The following is a 21,814-nucleotide window of genomic DNA, read 5'->3' as shown; positions in this document are numbered from 1 at the left end:
ACAAGGCTAACTCATATTATCGTCTCGTTTTGGATATGAGACGGGTCTAAACTAACTAACTAACTCTATGGCCTATGGAACCCCGAGGTTCAGTGCCGCGTTCACAAAAGCTCTCCACTGACTTCTATCCTTAGCTAATTGCATCCAGTTCCAACTTTGTATTCCTATCTCTGCGAGATCCATCTTCATATTATCCTCCCATCTGCGCCTAGGTCTTCCTAATGGTCGTTTTCCTGTGGGTCTTCCAGTCAAGACTTTGAAAGCGTTTCTACTTTCTTCCATTCTAGCTACATGACCTGCCCACCTAAGCCTCCTAGACTTGACGACCCTAACAATGTTGGGTAAACCGTATAAACTATGTAGTTCCTCGTTATGGAGTTTCCGCCATTCCCCATTCTCGTTCCTCTTGGGTCCGAATATTCTTCTCAGGATCCTGTTCTCAAATACTTTCAGTCTATGTTCTTCCCTTAGAGTAAGAGACCATGTTTCGCAACCATACAGAACAACAGGCATGATTATCGTTTTATATATTTTAAGCTTCGAATTCTTCGACAGGATTCGCGACGACAAGAAATTTTGAACCGAATAGTAACACGAATTCCCTGCTTTTAGTCGACATTTAATTTCTTCGTGAATATGATTTTCGTTTGTTAATATTGATCCTAAATATTTGAAAGTATCCACTTTATCAAAAGTATTATTTAATATTTTAACGCCTCCACAATTTGCCGTATTACGGTCCCGACGGGTCTAAAAGTATCGTAAAAACCTCTCGTTTTATCTCTATTCTCGAAATAGGGTATGTACGCTCCTTAAGCAACAATTGCGCTGTAGACTGAATCTTAAACGCTACTTTCTTAACTTGTATTTCAGACCTCACGAATTATGGTTTATGTAATTATTTTTGTAGCAAAGGTTTTATAATTACCTCTTCATATCATATAATTTAGTTTATTGGAATGCTTACTGTTCATTGATATTCAGTTATTTTTATTACAGTTATTTTCCTTAAACTTACAATAGAATACTTTCTACATGAAACTTTAGTGGTACGCTTTTGTTTAAAATTTGGGTAGTTGCAGATGTGTCTTCAAGGTACGGAACCACCTCCCCGGAATCCCTGCTTTTAGGTAAGTTTGGACAAATCTTATGGAAACTTGAAAACTTTTAATACCATTATTATTATTATTACTATTATTATTATTATTATTATTATTATTATTATTATTATTATTATTATTACTGAAGGGTTGTGAATTTAATGTTTCGTACTGTTCTACCCGCCCTGTGGCCACTGCTTGACAAACGCCCTGTGTGTTGGTTTTCTACGTGTTCCGCTTCTCCCCACTTTCCTTGTTCCAATAACTTTACTCCCATCATCGACGTCTTCTGTAGTTTAGCCGGCATAACCATTACTTAAAAACAAATTTCCTTAGGGATCTTTCGAGTTCAGTAGTTGTACTTTCTACACGAAATTTGCCTGTAGACTTTAGGATTAACATTTATCTAGTTGTAGGGACATATGCCGAGGGTATATAATGATATTGTTGAAACTTCCCTGCAATTCCGACTATTTTGTAACTTTTGCCTAACGTTAGGAGCAATTATACAGATTTTAATTCGTTCTGTCCTTATACGGAATTTGTCTTCTATATCAGCATTATTACTATTACTGTTATTATTATTATTATTATTATTATTATTATTATTATTATTATTAAGATTATTTTTATTATTATTATTCAAGATGGCGCCGTCCGATGACGCATATAGATTGTGTGACAAGCCATTTTTGGCAAACAATTAGTACTGGCATGTAGTTTCTGTGCAAAAAGGCTTTACGTGAAAAATTGTCTAAAATTTGGACGTATAGAGTACGATATGTACTCAGAAAAAGGTGTACCAACGTACAATGTCAAAATTGTATAAGGAACAGGGACGACAGCACAATGGTTACCCCCATACTAACGAAGAATATTAGGACACAAATTAACAGCCAGAGAAAGAATTCAGAATCTAAAATAAGTGAGAAAGAAGATGATGAAAATGCAGGTACGGTCTTAAATAGAAAGAATGTAAATTCTTCCATGTGTTGTGATATAGTGAAAAATAAACTTTGTCAAGTGTTATCAATATTAAAGGACATGAACGAAAATATAATTCATTGAAAGGTGAAATAAGATCAGTTAAACAATAAAATATTAAATTGAGTGAATTAATACTGAGTGGAAATAAAATTGAAACATTTTCTCAAGTAGTGAATAGTCCATCGCCAAATAAACAAATCAGTGTACAAGGTGAAAATATAAACACAACCAGGAAGGTCAGTGAATCAGCTTGCATCGCATCACAAGAAAACAAAAGCGTGGGTGACAGTGAAAGGCAGGTTGTTACAAAACGCCCGAAGCGTAATATTCAAGCAAGACAGACAGAAACAAACCAAATGCATGAGTCAGGTCTATCTAACAGAAATTGTTTCAATTTATTGGAAGGAATAATGAACACTGATAAACTGAAAGTCAATAAGAAACCCTCTCCTGCGGCTTCTTTATTCGTTACACGGCTTGACCCAACTGTTTCTTATAATGATGTTAGTGAGTTCGTGAAAGGAAGTGTAAATATTGAAGTTGGAATGTGCGTAAAATTAAAAACCAAACATAATAGTTAATCGTCATTTTATGTAAGTGCACAAGAAAATGAGTTTGATACTGCATGTAATGCAAATGTGTGGCCAGATGGTGTATTGTTTAAAATTTTTATGGGTCGTCTCAAAACTGAAATAGTTGTAGAAGAAATTGAAAATGAATTGAGCGGAAAGGAAGAAAAGTCAGGTAAATAAATTTGTATTTCATTGTAGTTTAAACCAAATATGAGTACCTTTCACTTGTTTTAGCAAAATGTAAATGATATTAATACAAAAGAACAGTCTTTCACGGACGAAGTAAATTTTGAAGATTACGATATCTACTATACCACACAAACATTGCTAAAGGAAACAACTGTACATTTCGTACAATTATCGAATAAGTAGAATATCACTAAGAAAGATAGGAACCTAGCACTAGAAAACAAATCTAAGGCAGGTGGGAGTATGATTTTAATAAACAATAAATACTCGTATACAAAGATGCAAGTTCTTGACGATAGGTTGGACGTAATAGTATTAAAAATTATAATCCCTGACAATAAACCACTTTAACTATTTTCCACCTACATTACCGTTAAAGAATTTTCCAGAATACTGTGATTGGTTGTGTTCTACTTGTTGACAATAAAAGGAACTTTTATAATATTAGGTGATTTTAATGCTGGACGAATTTAATGCGAAACATGAACTGTAAAAGCTAGCAATTTTTATGCTAAGAAAAAAAGCAGAAAAGGTAATAGAATTAAGCAACCTTCACCACTTAAACCAGCTAAGTATGTCCTACATTGCCGTAAATATAGAGTACTAGAGCTGTTGCTGACGAATATAGAAAATAGCACAATAAATTTTAATGTTGAATCATTATCAAAAATTAATTGGTTACACCCACCGTTTGTATATTCATGCAATACTTTAAGAAACAATAGCTCAAAAAAAATACAAAACAGACCAATAATTATGACATACAAAAGGCTGATTTCTTACAGGTTTATTATGGAATAAAAGAAAATAAATGAAATTAATGATACTACCAACAATGTAGATAATCATCATTATCATTATAGGTATTCTGCCTTTATTGGCAGATCACTTGCCGCAGCTTTGAAGCTTCCATGCTCCACGGTCCTCCGCTAACCTTTTCGTCTTCCCATATGATCTTTCTGTTTTAATATCATCCATTAATTGTAGTCTTCTTCGCCCCCTCCCTCTCTTTCCCGCCACCATACCCTCTAGGACGTCCCTCATGATACAATCTCTTCTTAGGCAATGTCCCAACCAGTTTCTCTTCCTCTTCCTAATAATATCTAAAAGTGTTCTTTTCTCACCCACCATTTCTAACACTCTCTCATTCGTTTTCCGCTCTACCCAACTAATTCTTTCCATTCTTCTCCACACCCACAATTCGAAGGCTTCCAGTCGATTTTCGTCACCTTTACGTAATGTCCACGTTTCCGCCCCATACAGTACAACACTCCACACGAAGCATTTTATGAGTCTTTTTCTCAACTCTTTATTCAAGGTCCCACAAAACAGACTTTTCTTCCTCTTAAAGGCTTCTTTCGCCATTCCTATCCTTGCTTTTATTTCACGTTCGCACTTCATGTCATTACTAAGAATACTACCCAGGTATCGAAAACTATTCACTTGTTCTATTTTCTCCCCTCCTACTTTTATATTTGACATAGACCCCTTCGTTCCAATCACCCTGGCTTTTGTCTTTCTAACATTTATTTTCATCCCATATTCTTCAAAGCCCTTTCTCATTTTTTTTAACATTTTATTGATTTTCTTATCAGATTCTGCAAGAAGCGCCATATCGTCTGCAAATCTTATGCATCTAATCATTCTACCCCCTACCGAAATGCCATCATCATCATGTAGGCTCTTTTTCACTATCTCTTCTAGATAGATATTAAATAGTGTTGGCGAGAGGCAGCATCCTTATCGAACTCCCCTTCCAATTGCACTCTCTTCCGTCAGTTCTTCCCCTATCCTAACACTTACTTGTTGGTTCATGTATAAGTTTCTTATGAGTCTTCTATCTTTCCATTCCAACCCTATCTTTGTTAGAACTCCCAACAACAATTCCCAATTCACGCGGTCAAAAGCCTTTTCTAGATAAATAAATACAACATACACCTCTTTCCCTTTTTCTATAAATCTTTCACCGATCGCCCTTAATAATCCAATAGCATCTCTTGTACCCTTGCCTCTTCTGAACCCGAACTGCTCCTCCTAATGTAGATAAAATGTCTGAAAATTTGTATAACAAAATATATGGAGTTTTTGATTCCCTGTACCAAATAAACTGTATAATAAAAATATGACATATAAGGACCCGTGGATGAATAGAGACCTTACATCATTAATAAATAAGAAAACAAAATATTTTGTAAAGACCAAACAATCAAATAATATAATATGGTATCAGAGGTACTCCGATTTAAGAAAGTTGGTCTAAAAGAAATATCTAGAGGCTAGAAAATTTATTTTTTAATGTTGGAGAACAGTGTTTGTAATGACAGTTTATACTTCTGGAGAACATTCAAACTATCACATAACAAACAAATAACAAAACAGATAAAATATAATAATACATCAGTGTCAGAAATTTTAGACATCGGACAATGTTTTAAAGTGGTGTTTCATAATTGTTCTAATTCTGATTTCAACCAAAATAAAAAAAGAATGTGGCTTCCAGTCAGTTCCTTTTGACGGGAAATCGAAAATATCACACAGATTTATTTCCCTAGTCTGATATAATTAGAGAAAATTTCTATACATCATTTGAGAAGCATTACTTCATTGTTGGACATTATGTGACTTGGGATATCCTGAGATAAATTGTGATTGCAAATGTTCGGTGTATTAAAAGAAAGAGGTAAAATGAAGGTATGTACACTAACTGGGATACGAGATCTACTTTCCTTAGTATTAAGAGTCAAAGTCACTTAATACTTCTGAGGCATATGTAGAACATATTCAGTAGTATCTTGGAAATATAATTCAGGTTGCTATTCAGTCTGGAAATATGTTTGCTAATACAAAATGCGCCTTATGTTTCCCGCCATCTTCCATATTGAAAATTAAAACACAAGCTAGTGGCGTGCAAGGTACTTTAACTTGCAAAATACAAACCATTGTGCTCTATAATGAGTATCAATATTTCCATCAAGAGTGAATGTCCTGCGTGTGGAATTCCTTTGATTCCGAGTCTAGAAACTTTTGCGTATTCACACTGTACATCATCCTCGTTTACAAATGTTTTACTACGAAGGAAAGCACCCGCTCGAAGGAACAAGTGTAATCTGTAAGTATAAAAGTTGGCTTGTATATATAATGTGGTAAGATTTCAAGACTTTAAACGTTACGTGACTCTTCTTTGGTGACAAGAGACATATGGCAGGGGCACTGTCCGGATGAACCAACAGAGATTTCAGGCTGATTAATCCTTAGAGTACCAAGCCTAAAATGTTACATGAAGTACTAAGCCTGGGTCATTTTGACCAAGGCGTGTTTTTAGTTAAAAGTATATCAAGACTTATTCACAGAGTTGAAATTTCCAACGTACCATAAAAAAGGCAATGTACTTGATCGTTCATTATATAACATTAAATTTTATACGCTGTATATACACTCACAGTGGCGGCTCGTGACACTTTCAAAGAATATTTGAATTATATTACTGTAACATTAGAAATTTATTCATAGTGTTCCGACACCACTTAACTGTCGGGATAGAAACGAGAGGCACCTAAGAGGTGCGGGATAAAAATACCAAATTTATAGCAATAAAACACATACTAAATGGGGGCGACTCCACCACTAGTCTTAGGCGACTAGAACCATGAGCAAAATTAGACAAGATAATGAATATGAATTTAGTGTTAAAATAGTTTGAAAATAACCAATGCATTTTCATTGAAAATTGGTAGCAATAAGAGCGTTAAGGAATAGGTGGTAGAGCAATGGAACAGCAAGTAATTTAGAACAGTCTCACCCTAATTCGAAGTAGTTCCAATATTCTCCCTCTTACTCATAGGTGATGTTTAGGTGGTCCTCCAGGTTCCAGTGACTTGGAGGTTGGGTTGCTCTGACGAAGTCCATGATGAAAACTTGTCCGACAATCAACCATGGAATTGAATGCCGGACCCCAAAGGCAGGGAGACTCCAATATGTCTCGCGTCGTGGTTGAGATCCAAAGACCAAGATCGTGCTCTCTCAATTGCTTTTGACCTGACTGTCCCTCTGACGTCAGAATGAGATGATGGTGACACCACAGAATTTCCTGAGCGTGGTCGATTACCCAAAACTGACATTGACCAAGTCCATTTTTCTACATGTCGTCGATTCAACACAAAGTTCTCAAACTTGCTCCTGAGATTGCTAACGTTGTCAGGTAAACGAACCAAAAGGAGACTCACCTGAGTCAAAGTAATTACTTCTATATTTATTACTTCCGTGTTGTAACATCGTGTCGTGGGTAAACGAACGAAACGGACAATGCCTTGCAGTAACCTGACTATGAGGGGCCAATGAGGTCGAACCAATTCAGAGAAGCAGTTGATCTAACAAAGCAAATTAAAAGCGTCGCGTGTAAGACTGTTAATGGGTGAAGGTTCTGAAGGTCGCTACCACTGTTTATTACAAATCACAAGTACAAAGACTTCCTCAATAACAGCAAAGCAATAGTTAATTTATCTTTGAATGTAAAGTCAGCTAGCGACGTACAACAGAATATTGGTGTTAATAACATCAGGCAATGAACTCTTGAAGGCTGGTTGAATTTCCACGTGAAATAAAGATATCCTAACTTGTCCTTACTTCATATCCCGTAACAATAGGAATAAGCTGTCTTCGTTAGGAGTAATTCCTGTCACACATTGTATTTTGATTACACCTGACAGTCCTTGAAGAGCGATTTGCTGGTGCAATGTGCTTTGCATGCAAACTTGGGGCAGATTGCACAATTTTGAGGGGTGAAGAATCACGTGGCTTGCTAAATTTAAAACCAGATATTGTAGGAAACGGAACAACAATGTAGCAATTGCTGAGAAAGGAATGTACAGCGGTAAGTGTGGAGGGGGAAAGGGTGGTAAGAAAGAGTTTGCTAAAATAAAACTTTCTATTACTCTCTCTTCAATCAAAGCTCGGTAGAACGGGCAAGTGATCGTTGCAGGAAAAAGAAAAGATTACCTTTTTAATCAGCATAATAATAATAATAATAAAATATGTTATTTTTTGTGCCGTGCCGCGGAGTATCAAGGCTGGGTCAAATTGACCCAACTACACTTTCTGCCATATTTTTTTTTTTTTTGATATTTTGTTTTTATCTTATATATGAATTTTACTGAAATGGTTTCCAAAAGAAAAAAAAATGGTTGTAAATGGAGGAATACCTAAAATATTAACCCACTACAGCTCCTTCAAATAATAGCATTTCTTTATAAAAGATCATTTGGGTGAAATCGACCCAGTCTTGGTACTCGAAGGGTTAAAGGTGGGTATTTTTCGTTCGTTGCTCACGGTATAGCTTAATACCCAGAACGACCATAAAGAACGACTTCCCAGTGAATGGGATTTTCAAATTATACCATACAATAAGCATTAATTTGTTTTCAAACAACCCTGTTTCAATAGGAAAGTTGCGTCTTCTTTTGGATTCAATGATTGAGCACTATAGTCTGGCGTTTCATAACAGACACTTTTTTCTTATCAGGTCACAATTACTTGAATGAAACGCTGATCCAGAGGATTATTGAACAGCTTTTTTCTCGTTTCCATATTTCGTTGCACCTGTTCAAGAGTGAGATTATTGGGGGCAATTTGACATCGTCTGTACACCTTGCTAATAATGGCCAATATCGTTTATGCGGTCGATTTCAAGGTACCTACTTCGGCAAACAAGACACGGGTGCTGATCCTCTTATTTGCCTCTACGAAGTTTCAATGCTGAAAGTAGGGTATCTTTCTGCACGGTCCTTCTCTGGCTAAGCATTATCATCTTCTTTAAATTATTTTGTGCACACCTTTGCTATGTAATAACTCACTGGATCTTTCCCTTTAGCCACACTGATCTTTCGTGTTACTTCAGTAACTGCGTATCTCACTTCAGACTCAGACAGCACGAACGAACGAATAACAGTTATTTGTCTTTATATATTTCAAACTAAAAATGACCAGTAAAAGATACATATGAGGTAAGAATTTTACTGCAGAAAGGCAGATTGATTATTATGCTCCTGTAAACCACTAATAGTTCCAGACATGCCAGAAATACGTGTTTTGTTTTGGCACCAAACTTATGGGTCATCGTACTATTAACTACAAAGCACGAGGAGAATATTTTGAGACTTATTTTTCTCTGATGAATCATTTTGTGAATATAAGAAAGTACTTTTTAAAGGTCACATATTTTCACCCTGTTGATAACTCAAGGAAACAATAGAATCACATTACCAGGAAAGAATCAGTATTTCCTGTGGGGAGAAAATGATATATAACATTGAGAGTGTAGTAAATAATACCACATGAAAACGAAACGAAATATGTTGGGATGTCTCAATAGAAATTACTGCAAAAATAATTACGATAGGGTATCAGTCAGATGTAAAAATTAATTCAAATGCAAAATAAGAGATACAAATATGAAATATTTGTAGTATTTTATTCATTTAATTCAATACATTTAATGATGATTCTTACATCTCTTTCTATAGAGCAAATAAAATTTACTCATTACGTACATACATCTTTAAAGTATTCCTTTCAATTTCCTTCCATAATAAGTTCCATCCAATTTCTTGCTTTTGATACGCTGGAAAATATTTCGATTCTTGGACTGAGAATGTTCACACCTAAGCAGAGTGGATCCATTCCTTGAGATGAAACTCCAGTGAGGTACTTTACTGCATTATTTTCACATATTAAAGGTCCGCCAGAATCTCCCTTTATTGAATATGAATAAATTAGTGTGTTAGTATAATATAAATTACCTATATATATATATAAGCCGCTTAGGCGTACATAATGGTATGTCAGCTTTTGCGAACTTTCAAGTCAAACTGGCAAATATGGTTGATCACTTATATGCAATTTAATGCAATATCATAGTCTAAACAACATTCTCCTAAGTCTGTAAGTATATTCACGAAATTAAATTACCTACATACTCTTCTGTGGTTCGATCAGAACCCATTCTCCTAATAACTCAATTTCACCGGAAATGCCACTTGCTATACTTGCTATCATCTTTTCCAGAGTCGGCCGTATATATCAGGTGTCAAGCTGACAAAAATATAAATATCGCCAAATCCTTAATCTAGTGAGGGACAGTAAAAACAAAGTAAGAGTGAGAGAAACAAAGAAGATAAGATTCCATCGAAATTGTATGGATCGGAAGCCACTCTCTTAATTCGTTAAGCAAGATACTGGCGGAGTGAGTGGAGTTATATATATAAAATTGTTTGTTTGTTAGTTGGTCTGTCTTTGTGAGGTATGGGGGACCAGACAGGTGGACCAAATTTTACCAAATTTAGGCCACGTGTACCTTGGCCCAGGCCCCAAACCGAAACCAAGCATTCCTTTTTCAAACACGATCCACGGGGGTCTCAGGGAGGCGTTTATTTACCGAGACATGTAAAAGTAGTAGAGAAGGACCAATATTAGTGTACGATTCAGTTTTCGCGGTCGCTGAGATCAATAGTGAAACTCCAATCGCATTAACATCCAAATTCACTCCATTCAGCTGCGGACCTGGGGTCACCGGGAGGATCCCTAGACATGTAAAAATAATCGAAACTGACTGATATTAGTGCCAAATCCATACTTTACGCGATTACTGAGATCAATGGTGACACTTCACTACCGATGACTTTGAAATTTAGCTTCCATTGCATGCGGTCCGGAGGTCTCCTGCATGTGAAGAGTACTGATACATCCAAAATGACCGATATTAGTGTCAGATGCATAGTTTTCGTGGTCGCTGACATGAATGGTGACACACCCCTAGGCGAGGACTTCCAACTACAGCCACCATTGGCTGGGGGTCAGAATTTTTCTTCAAAATTGTTAAGTAGTAGAAGTGTTGTTAAGTAAGTAGTATGTTGTTAAGTAGTAGAAAATGACCGATATTTTTTGTCTTTCGTTGTTCAGTTTGTCTACATAGATATTTTATTTGACCCATACGAAGAACGGGTATTTCAGCTAGTATAGACTATAAATAAAATAAAGAGTTTGTCTGTGTGTGTGTTGCCTGGGTACCAGACGAGTGGACTGAGAGTTGCCAAATTTTTGTTACTGGTACATTGGTTCAGGGCACAGACAAAGCGTTCTTATTTCAAAATTCGAACCAGGGGACACTCAGGGGGCCATTTACCGAGATATATAAAAGTAGTAGAAAGTTACCGATATTGGTGCCAAATCCATAGTTTTCTTGGTTGCTGAGCTCAATAATGAATCCCAGGATCGCGTTTACTTTGAAATTTAACCCCCACTCCCATCAGCTTACAGTCCATTCGAAGATAAATACTTATAAGAGGTAATATATATATATATATATATATATATATATATATATATAATTGTAAGTCTTTATGAATCTTCAACTATTTTTTACTACTTATTACCGAAAGACTACAATATTTTTAATATTATCATTTTCCAACATGTTCCCCCTCCTTTTCAATGTATTTGCTCTACTTTTGCACAAGTTTTCCGATATCTCCGAAAAAGAGAAAAAAAAGAAATTTGTGGTTGCGCAGGAAGCCACGAATGCACCACTTCATTCAACTATTGAGTAGAGCTGAATCACCTGTACCTGTGACCATCTTTAAGTGGATCAAACATGTAGTAATACGACGGGGCAAGATCGGGACTGGATGCAGAACGCTTGAACACATCGAAATTCAACGTCTGAATGGTTTGAATATGTAGGCGGGGATATGTGGACACGCTTTATCATGGAACACAAGATTGCCTTCGGAAATCGACCTCTGCCTTTACTGCGAGTTAAATTTGTTTACCAGCATTTCACTTTATCTTTTACTGTTTATTGTTGAACCCTTTTTCAATTTAATTTTCCAGAATTGCTCCTTGTGAGTCCCAAAATATTGTCAGAATTACTTTCTCTGCTGAATGTTGACATTTGAATTTCTTCTTGGCTGGAGATAAGGAGTGTTTCCATTCTATGCTGTTGCGTTTGGTTTGTAATTCAAAATCATGAATCAACGTTTCATCTTCAATATTTATTTTCATGAGAAACGCTTTATGTTTGTTAGCCTAACGATTCAATAGGTACTGATAGATTTTCACAAGATTTCGCTTGTGTTTTTCATCGAGCTTTTACTGAAACCATCTCTCAAGGACTGTGAAAACTGAGCCTTTATGCATGATATTATATGCAGAACTACGACTAATCTCAATATAGTTTGCCACTTCCGCAACAATTACCTTTCTGTTATACAGAATCAAAACACAGAGTCGTTCAGTAATTTCCAGTTGTTGCTCCAGTTGCACTCCCTGCTCTTTTGCTCATCCTTGTTTATTCACTTTTGAATTTTTCAATCCACTAGTAAATACTTGGGCGTGGTAACACGTTGTCTTCGTATTATGCTGAAAGTCTTCTGTGAATTTTATGTCCCAAGGAAGGGTAGACAGAACGCTTGTCTTCTTCGCTGCATCCATGTTTACTTCCCAACAGAACAAAGCGGACTGAAGTGAGTACGTTACAACCTGCCACTGGCATAGACAACGGTGACGTGTAGCGCCTGGTGAGGACACCATGCTGTAGAGGCAATCCAAAAGGAAATAGAAAATCTTTGCATCACGTATTGACTTACTTTCCTGTATATTATTTATTCCCAAAGTACATATATAACGTTAGGAGCGAGATTTAATATTTTTGAAAGCTAGCCAGGAGGCTAGCACCCTGTGATGGTGTTACGCCCTCTTTTAGGGAGGAGATGTAAAGGCTTGGCAGTATGGGATTTATTATGGGTAGAAGGGATGCTACATAATCTTTATTGTAATAAAGGACTTAAAGAACTTTGCGTCCTTCTACATTTTAAAGGAAAGAAGCAGCTAAGTACACTTAAGAGCATCAAAAGAATACAATCATATACACGAGAAGTGACATGATAAACGAATAGGCGAGAGAGAAAGTACGTAGAAATATAGTAAAATGTATAGAACAAAGTGTAAGTAATTTGAGAAGGGAGATGTGAAGAATATGCACGATGGGGTGAAGTGCGGTGCAGATTGTAAACACATGGGTTATGTTAAACAGACGAATGAGACTGTATTCTGGACTAGGGCTACTCTAGACCGTAATGATGGACGAGTGAAGCCCAAGTTATGTCAATAGTAACGTACAGAGGAAGGATGAAGTGCGATGTAATGCATGGTGTTGTATAGAAGGGGATATTCTGTTTGGATACGCTTGTTGATGTATAACTGGAGGAGTTTTTAAATGTGAAATTCAAGGGTTGGAAAGGTGATGAGGCGATAGAGATCTTGTGTCGGACTTGGAAGCTTTATGCGATGGGCTATGCGAAAGGCGTGTCTTTCGAAGATGAGTAGTTTTTAATAATATGTGAGTGGGGCAGATATCCAAGCGGTAACACCATATGTTAATACTGGAAGAAGAAAAATCTGATACGTATTTAAAATGGTATATGGTTTTAGACCCCAGGTTGTTCCACTCAATCGTTTAAGTAAATTTAAATGGTTGTAAGCTTTCTTAGTTACTTGTTGGAAATGTTTGCTCCAGGTTACGTGCAAATCAAAAGTAATGCCAAGGTACGTAACTGTTTTGCTAGAGTGAAATGGAACAAAATCTAATGTTAATGAAAGGCTACGTGGACTGCGTCTCACGGGAGTGGTCTCTTTGGGAGGTATGAACATGATTGCTTGAGTTTTGGCGGCATTGATAGTGAGGCGGGAGCGGGTGCTCCAGATGTGGAAACTGGTAATAGCAATTTGAAGTTTAATGTTGTTTTGCTGAATGGTAGTTGCTAGTGCTAGAAAGGTTGTGTCTTCAGCGTACTAAAATTACACAAGAAAACATGTCCTAAAATTCCTTCCTGGTCGCGATCTCAGAGACCTTCCATGTGACGGATGAAAAAATATAGTTTCTCTGGAGACAAAGAAGAAACAAAGAAAGGATAAGATGAAATAACTTTTAGGATAAGCAGCCTTTACCACTTTATATAATCTGCGAAAAATCCATGAGTATGAACAGGCTTTTCCAAGTGTTAATGTACTAATGAAATACACTTTCATTATGTAACTCAAACGACGTAAACTGTATTACTTCCTAAATGCACATTAAGAATACTGCATTTTTTTCCTAAAATATTGTTGTGCTGGATTCTCCTAGTACTACATCTTTCTGAAAAGCTCTGTACTATGTGTAATGGTTATATTATTATGAAATTATACATTATAATACCGGTATATCAATATGCCCTGTTGATCAGTCTAAAAAATATTCTGGAATCTAAACACACGCTCAGGAATGTTGGGAATAAGACTTAAAGCTTGCTTGGCTTAAAAATAAACATCCTACAATTAAAATAATATTTTTATGCAATGCTACTTCTTGCATTCCAAATTATATCTCGACCCACAACAAAAATAAAAAAAACATTTAAATTTATAATTGCCTGCTTCGGCGTTACACAAGCTCATGATCAGTCTCTGCTTTGACGCTACAGTTACCGTGAGAAAATTTCATCTTTTATACTGGTACAATATTAAGGTTACAGGACTTCTATTTAGCATACAGGTGGTCAAGATATATTCCATATTCACTTCCGCAATTCCCAATATCATTAAACACAGAACTCAAAGTACTTTGCAAGTCGGAGTAAGGCAAAGAGTGACGAGAAGTGTTAGTTCAAAACTTATCATGACAGAGATTACATATTTTTTGAAAATTATTTTTGAGAGACCAACTGTTTTTACTAAATTTATATAATAACCCATTACTGTTATTAGTATCTCTTTTTTCATCAAAATACTACCAATGTAACAGTGTCTAAAATTTTAGATATATTTAAAAATGTTTTATGTCACCATGTTTTCTGTTAAAACAGCATATGTGTCCGATTTTTTTTTGTAGATTAAACAATAATTTACAGTTACATCCTATAAAACTTATAAACAATCAGAACCATATATATTTACACATATTGTTTTTTTTTATCAACCAAACCTACTCGTGAGGAAAGCTTTTTGTCATTTCCCGAAATTTTTATTGCACATACCCCCTTTTAACAGAAAGCGGTTCGTATATCACAATAGATATCTATCAGGAGAATCAACAAAAACTAATGAATAGAATTGTTTGCTCACAAGACATTTACTTTGAAGATGATTGTGTGAAAGTGCTTCAAACAAGAAAAATTTAGAACATTAATGCTAGTCGTTGGAATCTTAAATCTTACAATATATTAAACCTCCAACTGTGGTGTGTATAAGTATTTTAAATCTTTTAGGTATGACTGCTCCCATTGTCTTTCTGTTTATATGTCTATCAAGATATTAGAGTAGAAACACTAAGGTACAAAACGTAACTACTTTTTGATACTGTTTCATAGTCTCAACGAAAAATTATATTTGTATAACTATTCCTGTATTCAATCAAACAAAAATATATACCTTTACTATAACCGGTTCCAGCGTTAATCATAATATAGTCCAGTCAGTTAGATTTTTACTATATTTATTAAAAATAATTTTCAGTAAATTATTTCATCTAACAACAGAACAATTGATATGTTCAAATTCAATATCTTTCATATATCTCAACTCTGTTACTTATTTCAAATACCTTTATTTACTTATAACTCGTAATACACTCTAATCACAACATAGTAATCTTTCAATACGCTAAATGACTTCAACTTCTACTGCGTATTCATACCTAAACTCACATCTTATCTTCCTTAATTCATGCTATATTCCAATCTCAAATTATATAACCCAATTTTAACAAACAACATCAATCTACCTCGCAACACACTTCTTTTTCTTTTTAGTAAGAGTAGTACAAATATAAAACTCTTGTTGGTCAACTAATAATCTTAAACCTATTATTTCTCCCGGGTATCAACAAAAACTGAAATTTACACCGTAATATTCTACCCAACCTTTTAGTTTTCAATTTCTCTCCTTCTTCTTCTTGCATGCCCAGCAGTTTGTGCAAGATTGTTTTAAACAATTCTCTATATTCGTCATTATGTCCCACCATTGAAGTAACTTCATGCCACTTTCTTAGATCTTGTAACAGAAACTGAATGACTTCCTTTTTTAACCCCAAAATATATTCTTCAGTATCGAGCATTTTAACATTTTTAAGTGTCTTTCTTCGTCTATAGGTCTATTCATATGTATTGCGACTTCTATTTCTGCCCTTGTATGTATCGTGTTCCGTCTCCATTGATGAATTACTTTATCCACTTTAATTCGAAAGACCTTCTTTTCTTCAGAATCTGTCAGTAATTTATAATCTTTCGTATTCAACGAATTATTTTCTTGTTTTTCTTTTCTCGATTTACCTTTCTTACATTTCTTCTTTCTAACCTCGAGATGAGTTACATTTGTGCATTCGTCTACGATTTCATTTGAAGTTTGGTAATGTAGGATGTCCATAGTTAGCACCGTATACAAATCTTGTGTTTGTGTTTTGTCCAATACCGAAGGCTTGTCTGATAGTTGTTTTATTCTGTGACTAATGGTTTGTTCCTTTTCCGTAACTTGGTCATCTATTTCTAATTCCTTAATCTCTCTATATAATTGATGAAGTATACAGTTACTTGAAAAGCGATGCAATCCCGTGCATTTGTAACACTTCTTACCAAAAGCTGGACAATTCTCTTTTACATGCGAACGTAGACAATTCCGGCATTTAATAAAATTTCCATCATTGCAATCTGAAGACTCTAACTATACCGAATAACCTAATTTATTCTATGTACATCGTTGCGGGTTACTAGAATCTATAGAATACCATACTCGTGGTGAGCTACTTGTAGTAGTGTGATACACTTAGCGACCTTGGACTTCCTTTTTTTTTCTCTCATTCTGTATGTTACGTGGGCAGAAATAGAAGTCGCAATACATATGAATAGACCTATAGACGAAGAAAGACACTTAAAAATGTTAAAATGCTCGATACTGAAGAATATATTTTGGGGTTAAAAAAGGAAGTCATTCAGTTTCTGTTACAAGATCTAAGAAAGTGGCATGAAGTTACTTCAATGGTGGGACATAATGACGAATATAGAGAATTGTTTAAAACAATCTTGCACAAACTGCTGGGCATGCAAGAAGAAGAAGGAGAGAAATTGAAAACTAAAAGGTTGGGTAGAATATTACGGTGTAAATTTCAGTTTTTGTTGATACCCGGGAGAAATAATAGGTTTAAGATTATTAGTTGACCAACAAGAGTTTTATATTTGTACTACTCTTACTAAAAAGAAAAAGAAGTGTGTTGCGAGGTAGATTGATGTTGTTTGTTAAAATTGGGTTATATAATTTGAGATTGGAATATAGCATGAATTAAGGAAGATAAGATGTGAGTTTAGGTATGAATACGCAGTAGAAGTTGAAGTCATTTAGCGTACTGAAAGATTATTATATTGTGATTAGAGTGTATTACGAGTTATAAGTAAATAAAGGTATTTGAAATAAGTAACAGAGTTGAGATATATGAAAGATATTGAATTTGAACATATCAATTGTTCTGTTGTTAGATGAAATAATTTACTGAAAATTATTTTTAATAAATATAGTAAAAATCTAACTGACTGGACTATATTATGATTAACGCTGGAACCGGTTATAGTAAAGGTATATATTTTTGTTTGATTGAATACAGGAATAGTTATACAAATATAATTTTTCGTTGAGACTATGAAACAGTATCAAAAAGTAGTTACGTTTTGTACCTTAGTGTTTCTACTCTAATATCTTGATAGACATATAAACAGAAAGACAATGGGAGCAGTCATACCTAAAAGATTTAAAATACTTATACACACCACAGTTGGAGGTTTAATATATTGTAAGATTTAAGATTCCAACGACTAGCATTAATGTTCTAAATTTTTCTTGTTTGAAGCACTTTCACACAATCATCTTCAAAGTAAATGTCTTGTGAGCAAACAATCCTATTCATTAGTTTTTGTTGATTCTCCTGATAGATATCTATTGTGATATATGAACCGCTTTCTGTTAAAAGGGCGTATGTGCAATAAAAATTTCGGGAAATGACAAAAAGCTTTCCTCACGAGTAGGTTTGGTTGATAAAAAAAAACAATATGTGTAAATATATATGGTTCTGATTGTTTATAAGTTTTATAGGATGTAACTGTAAATTATTGTTTAATCTACAAAAAAAAATCGGACACATATGCTGTTTTAACAGAAAACATGGTGACATAAAACATTTTTAAATATATCTAAAATTTTAGACACTGTTACATTGGTAGTATTTTGATGAAAAAAGAGATACTAATAACAGTAATGGGTTATTATATAAATTTAGTAAAAACAGTTGGTCTCTCAAAAATAATTTTCAAAAAATATGTAATCTCTGTCATGATAAGTTTTGAACTAACACTTCTCGTCACTCTTTGCCTTACTCCGACTTGCAAAGTACTTTGAGTTCTGTGTTTAATGATATTGGGAATTGCGGAAGTGAATATGGAATATATCTTGACCACCTGTATGCTAAATAGAAGTCCTGTAACCTTAATATTGTGCCAGTATAAAAGATGAAATTTTCTCACGGTAACTGTAGCGTCAAAGCAGAGACTGATCATGAGCTTGTGTAACGCCGAAGCAGGCAATTATAAATTTAAATGTTTTTTTTTATTTTTGTTGTGGGTCGAGATATAATTTGGAATGCAAGAAGTAGCATTGCATAAAAATATTATTTTAATTGTAGGATGTTTATTTTTAAGCCAAGCAAGCTTTAAGTCTTATTCCCAACATTCCTGAGCGTGTGTTTAGATTCCAGAACATTTTATAGACTGATCAACAGGGCATATTGATATACCGGTATTATAATGTAGAATTTCATAATAATATAACCATTACACATAGTACAGAGCTTTTCAGAAAGATGTAGTACTAGGAGAATCCAGCACAACAATATTTAGGAAAAAATGCAGTATTCTTAATGTGCATTTAGGAAGTAATACAGTTTACGTCGTTTGAGTTACATAATGAAAGTGTATTTCATTAGTACATTAACACTTGGAAAAGCCTGTTCATACTCATGGATTTTTCGCAGATTATATAAAGTGGTAAAGGCTGCTTATCTTAAAAGTTATTTCATCTTATCCTTTCTTTGTTTCTTCTTTTGTCTCCAGAGAAACTATATTTTTTCATCCGTCACATGGAAGGTCTCTGAGATCGCGACCAGGAAGGAATTTTAGGACATGTTTTCTTGTGTAATTTTAGTACGCTGAAGACACAACCTTTCTAGCACTAGCAACTACCATTCAGCAAAACAACATTAAACTTCAAATTGCTATTACCAGTTTCCACACCTGGAGCACCCGCTCGCGCCTCACTATCAATGCCGCCAAAACTCAAACAATCATGTTCATACCTCCCAAAGAGACCACTCCTGTGAGACGCAGTCCACGAAGCCTTTCATTAACATTAGATTCTGTTCCATTTCACTCTAGCAAAACAGTTACGTACCTTGGCATTACTTTTGATTTGCACGTAACCTGGAGCAAACATTTCCAACAAGTAACATAAAGTGAGGACACTACGCATAAAGGCTTTATAAGTATTCAGTAATAATTTAGCGTTTAAACACCAGTTTTGACCCCCAAGTCGGCGTAAAAGCTGTAATCGATTTTTTGCTTTCCCAAGTTTCTGGAGTTGGGCTGTCCACCGCAATTTATCATTGAAAACAATACCTAAATAGGTAACAGTTTTAGTCGGCTCTAGAAGATGATCACCAACACGTATCCGTAGCAAATTTGGATTATGGTGAACCTTACTGCGCGGTTGGGCGGTAAAATTACTAGCGTCTGTGTCTTATCTTCGTTAATATTGAGTCTCCATTTATCTTACCATTGAAGAAATGCTGTAATTGTATCCTGTAAGTGGACATAAATTTGCTGAATTGTTTTAACAAACGTGAGAAAAGCTGTATCATCCGCATATTGGAACAAATATGTATTAGATGCTGGAGATGGTAAATCCGATGTATAGAGGATGTAAAGAAGTTGTGATAAGCTTGAACCCTGTGGTACTCCGGTGAGTGGGAATATCGGATGTGATAATGCACCATTGATATTCACATAGGGAATACGATTCAGTATAACAAAAATATAACTCGAAGTTAAGTAAGAGGAATTCCGAGTTTCAGTAGTTTATAATATAAGCCGTAATGCCAAATGTGGTCAAACGCCTTCTCGAGGTCCTTGAGTACAAAGCAAGACGGTAATGCTTTGTTATAATGATTGGTAATTATAGTGGTAAGTCGAAGTAGTTTGTCGTTGATACTATATAGCGGCCGGAACCCTATTTGATGAGAAGGTAGAAGGTTATGCTCGCTAAGATATGGATGGAGACGACGTACCAGGATTTATTCAAACAATTTACCCAAAGTAGAATTTAATTGTATGGGTGGATATGAAGTCACGGAGTAAGGTGGTTTGTTAGGTTTTAAGAACATACAGACCTTAGACACCTTCCAGTCCTGCGGATAATAGCCAGCGCGTAAAATAAACCTCGGGATATATTGTTGCTAAGAAGAGAAAAAAAGGCAGTGAGCATTCTTTAAGAATGCTGTATGATATACTATCGAAGCCAGGAGCAGTATTGCGTTTGCGTTTGAGGGCTCCGCGTATTTCATCACGAGTAATGGTCTGAGTCAAAGGATGGGTGTTATCTAATTCATGCGATATCGAAGGCTGAAGTAAGTTGCTAATCGCCGGTTCAGATATTCGTGGACTTAAGCGATGTGTGGAAACAGGCGGTGTAAAGACTGCTTGCAAATGAGATGCAAAACATTAGCCTTTGCCTGATCTGTTTGCAAAAGATGATCGTCCTGTACGAGAGGGTATGTAGTACTAACTTTATGCCCAGTCAATAGATTAAATTGTTTCCAGTACCTTGTAGGATGTGTTTCAGTATTCAGCTTGTTGCATGTTTTACTCCAGCTAAGTCGTTTGTTGGCAACAATGTAGTTGTGAACTGTGCGTTGCCAACGACGCGCCTGAGCCAAATATTCTGGATTTCGTGTATTTTCATATTCACGGAAATACTCCCTGGATTTTCTTACAAGTGAAAGATATTCAGGGGGCAACATTGGTTGATACGTTTTACCATGGTAGGGAGGGATATTTTTATTAGCACTTTCAACAAGAGCGGTTGTAATGCTCTGAATGGCATTGTTGAGATCCGTTTCACACGTTGACGGTTCCAACTGATCCATTGCTATACTGATATCAGTCCGATACCGTTCCTAATTTGCTTTATCCCAGAAGAATAGAGTTCTTTCGAATGATGGATCGATGGTGGGCGTGCATGGTTGATTGCAACCTTTATGGGTAGATGATCACTACCGGTACAATCCAAAACAGATACAGTGGCTTTAGCAACTAATGTAGGTGTACTAATAAGAACATCAGGGGTAGTTTGGCTACTAGGCCTGGTATGCCTGGGTAGATTATATATATTGCCGTGTAAACCAAACATTTATAGCCAAACAACTGAGTTTTATCTCTGTCTGAGCGACTAAGGATATTGACATCCGCCAAGATTAGAAGATTGCGATACTGGGAAAACAAATAACGAAAGAAGTCTAGCAGAATTATATGCCCGGGACGGACATATATCATAGCAACAGTTAGTGCCAAGTTTGAAATATAGATTGTCGTCACTAAGTGCTCGGGCAATGGAACATGTATTGGTACAGAGTGAAATCTATAAGAAAGTTTATTGCGGATTCCAATTGCCACACCGCTTTGTGCTCTGGCGTTGGTGTCTGGGTAATCATGCCGTACAAACTGATATCGAGGAAAACGTACGATATGTGCTGTTTTAAGCGCTGTCTCGTTTAAAGCGAATATATCGACTGTTTATTCTAAAAGTAGTTGCTGAAATAGTATTTTATGTTGAGATAACAATCGAATA

At 35.5% G+C, this 21,814-nt stretch overlaps 1 protein-coding gene across 1 annotated transcript in view; it reads right to left on the bottom strand.

Annotated features, from left to right (window-relative positions):
• Nucleotides 1–21,113, bottom strand: part of LOC145661733 (chymotrypsinogen B-like) — a 215,205-nt gene extending 194,092 nt beyond the window's left edge. Inside the window, exons 1-2 of the mRNA XM_081727067.1 lie at nt 20,791–21,113; nt 16,207–16,436 (exon numbers count right to left, since the gene is read on the bottom strand). Of these exons, the coding sequence (XP_081583193.1) occupies nt 16,207–16,436; nt 20,791–21,113 (553 nt within the window). The remainder of the gene's footprint in view (nt 1–16,206; nt 16,437–20,790) is intronic.
• Between the last annotated feature and the right edge of the window lie 701 nt (nt 21,114–21,814).

Source organism: Thermobia domestica, chromosome 10 (assembly GCF_964235325.1).
Source record: "Thermobia domestica chromosome 10, izTheDome1.hap1.1, whole genome shotgun sequence".
Lineage (NCBI taxonomy): Eukaryota > Metazoa > Arthropoda > Insecta > Zygentoma > Lepismatidae > Thermobia > Thermobia domestica.
Note: the sequence above shows the minus strand (reverse complement) of the source record. Positions and strands in the feature narration are given on the sequence as shown.